Source organism: Poromitra crassiceps (genome assembly GCF_964638095.1).
Source record: "Poromitra crassiceps genome assembly, chromosome: 4".
NCBI lineage: Eukaryota > Metazoa > Chordata > Actinopteri > Beryciformes > Melamphaidae > Poromitra > Poromitra crassiceps.
Window position 1 is genome coordinate 9176718 of NC_139626.1, and position 10000 is coordinate 9186717.

A 10000-nucleotide genomic window follows, 5' to 3' on the forward strand; every position below is an offset into this window, starting at 1 on the left:
ACCAGAGACCTGAATCTTATGTTGGTTACTCCAGTCGGGAGAACGTAAAAAAAAAATCCCCCTTTGAATAAATGCCTTCCAAGCAGTGTGCCGTTTGGATTTCAAAGTAATTGGTACTTTGAATCGATTTAAAACAGCTTAGATAGCAGGCGGCAGCCGCAGCCATTGTTGTTGTTAACGTTACTCCTCAGTGCACTTCCCATGGGCGCACTTGACAACTGCTTGACAACGGCTTAGTCCTGCCCGTTGGGCGGTTTATTGACGCTGATTGGCCAACCGTTAGTTCCCCTCAGTGCTGATTGGTGAATTGCTGGTAGAACCAGAGAAAAGATAATTTCATGGATGCCAGAGCTGAAGCAGCCAGACTCAGCTTCATGGAGTGTCGGATTTGAAGGTCCGGACCCAGGCGGCTAGTGAGTGATGCATTCAAGTAGTCAGCGGCTAGTGAGTGATGCATTCAAGTAGTCAGCGGCTAGTGAGTGATGCATTCAAGTAGTCAGCGGCTAGTGAGTGATGCATTCAAGTAGTCAGCAAGTAGTCGGCTCCTGCTGATTTTGGTGAAGAATTTACAAAGTCGGGGGGGGGTGAACGCAACATCCCTATGATTTACCAGCAGAAAGTTCCTATCCACTGTCACGTTCCCCCCCCCCCCGACAAATAACTCTTCCGCTGCACATTTCTCCCTCTCCCCACCCCTCCACCTGTGTGACACAACCATCCATCTACCTGTCCCTCCCTCCCTCTCTCTCCCCCTCTCATGTCTCCCTCCCTCTCTCCCCCCTCTCATGTCTCCCTCCCTCTCTCTCCCCCTCTCATGTCTCCCTCCCTCTCTCGCCCGCTCTCATGTCTCCCTCCCTCTCTCCCCCCTCTCATGTCTCCCTCCCTCTCTCCCCCCTCTCATGTCTCCCTCCCTCTCTCCCCCCTCTCATGTCTCCCTTCCTCTCTCGCCTGCTCTCATGTCTCCCTCCCTCTCTCCCCCCTCTCATGTCTCCCTCCCTCTCTCCCCCCTCTCATGTCTCCCTCCCTCTCTCGCCGCCTCTCATGTCTCCCTCCCTCTCTCTCCCCCTCTCATGTCTCCCTCCCTCTCTCGCCCGCTCTCATGTCTCACTCCCTCTCTCGCCTGCTCTCATGTCTCCCTCCCTCTCTCGCCCGCTCTCATGTCTCACTCCCTCTCTCGCCCGCTCTCATGTCTCACTCCCTCTCTCGCCCGCTCTCATGTCTCCCTTCCTCTCTCGCCCGCTCTCATGTCTCACTCCCTCTCTCGCCCGCTCTCATGTCTCACTCCCTCTCTCGCCCCCTCTCATGTCTCCCTTCCTCTCTCGCCCGCTCTCATGTCTCACTCCCTCTCTCGCCCGCTCTCATGTCTCACTCCCTCTCTCGCCCGCTCTCATGTCTCCCTTCCTCTCTCCCCCTCTCATGTCTCACTCCCTCTCTCGCCTGCTCTCATGTCTCACTCCCTCTCTTGCCCGCTCTCATGTCTCACTCCCTCTCTCGCCCGCTCTCATGTCTCCCTTCCTCTCTCCCCCTCTCATGTCTCCCTTCCTCTCTCGCCCACTCTCATGTCTCCCTTCCTCTCTCGCCCACTCTCATGTCTCACTCCCTCTCTCGCCCGCTCTCATGTCTCCCTTCCTCTCTCGCCCGCTCTCATGTCTCACTCCCTCTCTCGCCCGCTCTCATGTCTCCCTTCCTCTCTCCCCCTCTCATGTCTCACTCCCTCTCTCGCCTGCTCTCATGTCTCACTCCCTCTCTTGCCCGCTCTCATGTCTCCCTTCCTCTCTCGCCCGCTCTCATGTCTCACTCCCTCTCTCGCCCGCTCTCATGTCTCCCTCCCTCTCTCGCCCGCTCTCATGTCTCCCTTCCTCTCTCGCCCGCTCTCATGTCTCCCTTCTTCTCTCGCCCGCTCTCATGTCTCACTCCCTCTCTCGCCCGCTCTCATGTCTCCCTTCCTCTCTCGCCCACTCTCATGTCTCACTCCCTCTCTCGCCCGCTCTCATGTCTCACTCCCTCTCTCGCCCGCTCTCATGTCTCCCTTCCTCTCTCGCCCGCTCTCATGTCTCACTCCCTCTCTCGCCCGCTCTCATGTCTCCCTTCCTCTCTCCCCCTCTCATGTCTCACTCCCTCTCTCGCCTGCTCTCATGTCTCACTCCCTCTCTGGCCCGCTCTCATGTCTCCCTTCCTCTCTCGCCCGCTCTCATGTCTCACTCCCTCTCTCGCCCGCTCTCATGTCTCACTCCCTCTCTCGCCCGCTCTCATGTCTCCCTTCCTCTCTCGCCCGCTCTCATGTCTCCCTTCTTCTCTCGCCCGCTCTCATGTCTCCCTCCCTCTCTCGCCCCCTCTCATGTCTCACTCCCTCTCTCGCCTGCTCTCATGTCTCACTCCCTCTCTTGCCCGCTCTCATGTCTCACTCCCTCTCTCGCCCGCTCTCATGTCTCCCTTCCTCTCTCCCCCTCTCATGTCTCCCTTCCTCTCTCGCCCACTCTCATGTCTCCCTTCCTCTCTCGCCCACTCTCATGTCTCACTCCCTCTCTCGCCCGCTCTCATGTCTCCCTTCCTCTCTCGCCCGCTCTCATGTCTCACTCCCTCTCTCGCCCGCTCTCATGTCTCCCTTCCTCTCTCCCCCTCTCATGTCTCACTCCCTCTCTCGCCTGCTCTCATGTCTCACTCCCTCTCTTGCCCGCTCTCATGTCTCCCTTCCTCTCTCGCCCGCTCTCATGTCTCACTCCCTCTCTCGCCCGCTCTCATGTCTCACTCCCTCTCTCGCCCGCTCTCATGTCTCCCTTCCTCTCTCGCCCGCTCTCATGTCTCCCTTCTTCTCTCGCCCGCTCTCATGTCTCACTCCCTCTCTCGCCCGCTCTCATGTCTCCCTTCCTCTCTCGCCCACTCTCATGTCTCACTCCCTCTCTCGCCCGCTCTCATGTCTCACTCCCTCTCTCGCCCGCTCTCATGTCTCCCTTCCTCTCTCGCCCGCTCTCATGTCTCACTCCCTCTCTCGCCCGCTCTCATGTCTCCCTTCCTCTCTCCCCCTCTCATGTCTCACTCCCTCTCTCGCCTGCTCTCATGTCTCACTCCCTCTCTGGCCCGCTCTCATGTCTCCCTTCCTCTCTCGCCCGCTCTCATGTCTCACTCCCTCTCTCGCCCGCTCTCATGTCTCACTCCCTCTCTCGCCCGCTCTCATGTCTCCCTTCCTCTCTCGCCCGCTCTCATGTCTCCCTTCTTCTCTCGCCCGCTCTCATGTCTCCCTCCCTCTCTCGCCCCCTCTCATGTCTCACTCCCTCTCTCGCCTGCTCTCATGTCTCACTCCCTCTCTGGCCCGCTCTCATGTCTCCCTTCCTCTCTCGCCCGCTCTCATGTCTCACTCCCTCTCTCGCCCGCTCTCATGTCTCACTCCCTCTCTCGCCCGCTCTCATGTCTCCCTTCCTCTCTCCCCCTCTCATGTCTCACTCCCTCTCTCGCCTGCTCTCATGTCTCCCTTCCTCTCTCGCCCGCTCTCATGTCTCACTCCCTCTCTCGCCCGCTCTCATGTCTCCCTTCCTCTCTCGCCCGCTCTCATGTCTCCCTCCCTCTCTCGCCACCTCTCATGTCTCCCTCTCTCGCCCGCTCTCATGTCTCACTCCCTCTCTCGCCCGCTCTCATGTCTCCCTTCCTCTCTCGCCTGCTCTCATGTCTCCCTTCCTCTCTCGCCCGCTCTCATGTCTCACTCCCTCTCTTGCCCGCTCTCATGTCTCACTCCCTCTCTTGCCCGCTCTCATGTCTCACTCCCTCTCTCGCCCGCTCTCATGTCTCCCTTCCTCTCTCGCCCACTCTCATGTCTCCCTTCCTCTCTCGCCCACTCTCATGTCTCACTCCCTCTCTCGCCTGCTCTCATGTCTCACTCCCTCTCTTGCCCGCTCTCATGTCTCACTCCCTCTCTCGCCTGCTCTCATGTCTCCCTTCCTCTCTCGCCCGCTCTCATGTCTCACTCCCTCTCTCGCCCACTCTCATGTCTCACTCCCTCTCTCGCCTGCTCTCATGTCTCACTCCCTCTCTCGCCCGCTCTCATGTCTCCCTTCCTCTCTCGCCCGCTCTCATGTCTCACTCCCTCTCTCGCCCGCTCTCATGTCTCCCTTCCTCTCTCGCCCGCTCTCATGTCTCCCTTCCTCTCTCCCCCTCTCATGTCTCCCTTCCTCTCTCCCCCTCTCATGTCTCACTCCCTCTCTCGCCTGCTCTCATGTCTCACTCCCTCTCTTGCCCGCTCTCATGTCTCACTCCCTCTCTCGCCCGCTCTCATGTCTCACTCCCTCTCTCGCCCGCTCTCATGTCTCCCTTCCTCTCTCGCCCACTCTCATGTCTCACCCTCTCTCTCGCCCGCTCTCATGTCTCCCTCCTTCTCTCCCTCCCCCCCTCTCATCTCTCCCTCTCTCTCTCGCCCCCTCTCATGTCTCCCTCCCTCTCCCCCCCTCATCTCTCCCTCTCTCTCTCGCCCCCTCTCATCTCTCCCTCCCTCTCTCGCCCGCTCTCATGTCTCCCTCCTTCTCTCCCTCCCCCCCTCTCATCTCTCCCTCTCTCTCACCCCCTCTCGTCTCCCTCCCTCTCCCTCTCTCTCCCCCCCATCTCTCCCTCTCTCTCGCCCCCTCTCATCTCTCCTTCCCTCTCTTGCCCGCTCTCATGTCTCCCTCCTTCTCTCACTCCCCCCCTCTCATCTCTCCCTCTCTCTCTTACCCCCTCTCATGTCTCCCTCCCTCTCTCCCTCCCCCTCATCTCTCCCTCTCTCTCTCGCCCCCTCTCATCTCTCCCTCCCTCTCTCCCCTCTCTCCCCCCCCTCTCATCTCTCCCTCCCTCGCTCGCCCCCTCTCATGTCTCCCTCCTCCTGACAGCGAGGTGATTAGCAGGAGCGAGCACAGACCTGCTGATGAAGCAGCTTAGGCGTAATCATCGTCTCCGAAAGAAACAAACACTTCATCAGAGCCTTCCTCCACAGACCTGAAGGCGGGTGCCAGAATATATCAAATGCCCGACAACCAGCCGTTGCCTAGGTTACCATTGTCTCCCTATGACTGCTATTTATTTAAAAAAAAAATTGGGGAGGGGGGCAAGATGATAAAAGCAATGAAAATACATAAACAGATACAGTCAGATACATCAGGCAATGCGAGGATTTGCAGCTTACACAGTTCACACAGAGTCGGTCTGCCCTTTCACTACGCACTCAGCTAGCGTAAGTAAGGCCCTCAACACTGTGAAAGGCGCCGCAAATTGCGCAAAATAACATACATTGATAAGAAGTGACAACTTTGGTTTCAGGTTATTTCCCCACATCTCAACTGCTCATACATAGCACATGCTATGGACATGCTCATTTGGCTGGCCACATATTTTGATTTGCATAACGGCCCTCTGCTGCTGCTTCTCTCAGGTGTGCAGGTATGCAATTATCACCTGCCTAAGTACAATGTACAGTAGGGTCAGAATCGGCAGCAGGTCACACCCCCCCCCCCCCCTAAAAAAGTAGCAACCCATAGGGGAAACACTGTTATACCTAAATACTGTCTTCTATCTTTCAACCTGCAGCTGTTATCATCCTGTGTGTACAAAGGTGTTGCTAACTGGGCACTGACTGACTCAATATCTGACTGCATTACTGTAATAGTCTTGATGTCGTTTGTATGCTTGTATTTATGTGGACAATAAATCATTCAAACGTGTGTCTGGTGTGTCAGGTGCGCCATCACTTTGATTACAAATAGCTCTGGACTGTGCAGGACACGCGTATTTAAATGATTTATTTATGTCCACATGAAGACAAGGTACAGAAGACATAAACACTAATAATGCAATCAAATGCCGGGAGTTAGTCAGTTACAAGAGTGCCCACACGCACGCATGTACACACGCACACACACACGCACACACACATGCACGCGCGCACACACACACACGCACGCACGCACGCATGTACACGTGCACACACGCACGTGCACACACACACACACACACACACACACGCACGCAGAGTAAGGGAAGTCTGCCCTGTTCCCACTGACGGACAACAGAAGCTGTGACAGAAGGATGGCATTAAAAAGCAGTGGGGGAGGTGGTGTGAGGAAAATGTCAGACCAAAACCAGCAGGCAGTATCCAGTAACATGTTTAATCAAATTACTGTGTGTGTGTGTGTGTGTGTGTGTGTGTGTGTGTGTGTGTGTGTGTGTGTGTGTGTGTGTGTGCATGCGTGCGTGCGTGTACATGCGTGCGTGTGCGTGCGTGCGTGTGTGTGTGCGTGTGTGTGTGTGTGCGTGTGCGTGCGTGTGTGTACATGCGTGCGTGCGCGTGAGTGTCTAACTCACCCGGCTAATACTATGAAGAAGTCCAAGCGGTTCCACGTGTCCCCAAGGTAACACTTCTTCCCAAAGATCCCCAGAGCCACCATCTTGATCACCATCTCGATGGCAAAGAACGCAAAGATGAAGTCATCAAAGTCCTGCAGAGAGAGAGAGAGAGAGAGAGAGAGAGAGAGAGATAAATCTATCTTTTAATGCAAAGTAGCCTACTGACTAACAGAACCGACGCCATGCACGGACGCATATCCCCAAACCCGGACAGCTAGTTGGGGGACGCGAGTGACGTACTTCCTCCTTCTTTGCGGGCTATTCAAGAGGTTAATTGTCAGCTGCCGCAACTAGCTTTCATTTGCAGATATCTGACAGTCTAATGTGTAAAGTTTCATATTAATATGTGCATGATAAAAGGTCCAAATACCTTATGAAAGTGCCTTTGATAAGAGGAAGTAGATTGGACGACGGTACCACAGAAGAAGAAAAGCCCTGCTAAAACTAGCAGCATACGCGTTCAGACAGGAGCGTCCGGATTTGGGGATTTCCGCTCGCAGCATTTTCCACCAGCAATAAGGTCATTTCCCCGACTCCGCTAAGGAAAAGGTTATAGTGAATGATGAAAACAAGATGTCTCCAGAAAGAGAAGAAGTTTGACTTGTGGTTTCAGCCATTAAACTGGGTGGAAACAGCACGTGATCATTTGTGCTAAAATACTGTTGTTTATGCATATTTTCACATTACTTTAAAAATATATGCAGAGTAAATGGCAAAAGGAGATATACAAATGATTTCTGATGTATAATTTTGAAATTTTCATAGTTAAAAACCTGTCATTTGACACCAGAATCATCAAAATCGCGATGCTATTGGCTGGACTGTTGCACTGTGAGTGATGTTATTGGCTGGTCGCTAAGACTGGCTATAGAGCTCAACAGGCACCTGACTTTTCGTGACATAATTTGCCCCGGAAGTAAGTTCCGCGTCCATTTTCTCCATAGACATTTCGATAAATCCAAATATAACGAATTTTAAGGCTCGAACCAAGCCAACACGTGATCCAGAGAATCTTGAGTGACCATAAAAAAATAAATAAAATAAAATAAATAAATTGGTTTAAGCAAGAACAAAAAAATCTTGTTTTTTCCCCCCGTTGTTATTTTTTGTTCTCGCTTAAACTGTTCTCGATGTACCCGCCAAAATTCGTCCCGACCACAGGCAAACAGATGCAGGGGGCAGCGTCTGACCACTAACACCCCAGGAAGAGTAGTCTCACCTTTGGTGTAGACTAATGGGGATCCACAATAAACAATTAAACAATTAAACACACTGACACAGTATTTAGTGGGTTAAAATTGATGTTTTTCAGGGGAAACTTTTCTATAAGGATAAAGAAAATATTTTTTAGTGAAATAGTTGCATAGTATACCTTTAATTTGATTATTTAACGTGATTTTGCATACATGAACAATATCGTTATATCAATATCGCGAAAAATCTGTATGACTATCTTCATATTGATTTAAACCATATCGCCCAAACACACAGCCAAGAGACACATCTACTAACAGTACAGTACAGGTTGTTCTAATCAGTATTCTCGCCCTCGTCACTGTCTGTCTGGCTGTCTGACAGCACCGGGAGCCCTGGCCCGCCCAATCATTATCGGACCAGCCCAGCAACAACAAAGGAGCAGAACGGGGAAGGGGAGTTGGCCGGGGATTAAAAGAAGATAACCTGATTTCCTTAAATCTGAAAATCAATAAATAAATCAACAAAGGCCGATGCAAAGGAACGGGAGCGGAAAAGAATGCGGTGAAGAGTGAAAAAAAAAATCATTCTGGAGCGAGATCAAGGCACAGGACACCCACTGGTAGATGAGTCATCCAAACACGAACAGAGACATGTATAAATATCTCAAATCCTGTTAGCTTATGCAGATAAAGTTACCCTCTCCCTGCTCAAAGGGTTCACTATAAGTAACATGTAGAGGTCCTGTTAGCTTATGCAGATAAAGTTACCCTCTCCCTGCTCAAAGGTTCACTATAAGTAACATGTAGAGGTCCTGTTAGCTTATGCAGATAAAGTTACCCTCTCCCTGCTCAAAGGTTTCACTATAAGTAACATGTAGAGGTCCTGTTAGCTTATGCAGATAAAGTTACCCTCTCTCCTGCTCAAAGGTTCACTATAAGTAACATGTAGAGGTCCTGTTAGCTTATGCAGATAAAGTTACCCTCTCCCTGCTCAAAAGGTTCACTATAAGTAACATGTAGAGGTACCTGTTAGCTTATGCAGATAAAGTTACCCTCTCCCTGCTCAAAGGTTCACTATAAGTAACATGTAGAGGTCCTGTTAGCTTATGCAGATAAAGTTACCCTCTCCCTGCTCACAGGTTCACTATAAGTAAGATGTAGAGGTCCTGTTAGCTTATGCAGATAAAGTTACCCTCTCCCTGCTCAAAGGTTCACTATAAGTAACATGTAGAGGTCCTGTTAGCTTATGCAGATAAAGTTACCCTCTCCTGCTCAAAGGTTCACTATAAGTAACATGTAGAGGTCCTGTTAGCTTATGCAGATAAAGTTACCCTCTCCCTGCTCAAAGGTTCACTATAAGTAACATGTAGAGGTCCTGTTAGCTTATGCAGATAAAGTTACCCTCTCCCTGCTCCAAAAGGTTCACTATAAGTAACATGTAGAGGTCCTGTTAGCTTATGCAGATAAAGTTACCCTCTCCCTGCTCAAAGGTTCACTATAAGTAACATGTAGCCTAGAGGTTCACATGGAGAAGAGAGGGCTCTGAGTGTGTGTGTGTGTGTGTGTGTGTGTGTGTGTGTGTGTGTGTGTGTGTGTGTGTGTGTGTGTGTGTGTGTACACACAGCTCTAAGCAGGGTTCCCACACCTTCTTAAACATCAAGTTCAATGACTGTTCCAGGCCCAATTCCCTCCAATTCAAGGACGCAGCATGGCAAGAGTTGGAGACATGGGACCGAGGTTAATTACTGTACCAAACACTGAGAACTTTTACGATGAGAACTAGCAGGTTTTCACAGAAGCTCACAGACCACAATTAAAGAGAGAGGGAGAGAGAGAGAGAGAGAGAGAGAGAGAGGGAGGGAGAGAGAGAGAGAGAGAGAGAGAGAGATGAGAGAGAGAGAGGGGGGGGGGGGGAGAGAGGGAGAGAGAGAGGAGAGAGGCTTGAATGTGTGAACAGTTCTTAACCGTGCTGTGTTAAAAATCACACCCAGGGGGCGTCCGGGTAGTGTTAGCTGTAGATTCCCTGCCTGCCAACACGAGGGTTGCAGGTTTGCGCCCCCCCCCCCCCCCCCCCCCCCCCCCCCCCGCCGCACGATTGGCTGTGTTTGCGGTGGGAAGCCGGATTGAGGGGAAGCGGATTAGGTTTGTGTCCTGGTTGCTGCACTAGAGTGTGTGTGTGTGTGTGGGGGGGGGGGGTCCCATGTTCAGTGGGTGAGATAAACTCCAATCTGTTACCAATGCAGTTTCATGAATGTTCTAGAAAGTGTCAATATATTAAAGTCATTATTACAAGGCACTCCACTACTACTCTCAAGAGGTGGGGGACATTTTCCCGAGGCTCAATGCTGGATGAAAGGACTTTTTGAGATCAAATTATTTTTTTGCTGTGCAGAGTTTCTGATGTAAAAATAGCAGCCAGGTTGTTAGTTCCATCAGATCCT

General features: G+C 52.0%; 1 protein-coding gene across 1 annotated transcript in view; it reads right to left on the bottom strand.

Moving 5' to 3' along the window:
• Positions 1–10000, bottom strand: part of cacna1g (calcium channel, voltage-dependent, T type, alpha 1G subunit) — a gene marked incomplete at both ends in the record, with an annotated part of 368718 nt that overhangs the window by 250156 nt on the left and 108562 nt on the right. Inside the window, 1 exon segment of the mRNA XM_083635743.1 lies at positions 6322–6455. Within this exon segment, the coding sequence (XP_083491869.1) occupies positions 6322–6455 (134 nt within the window).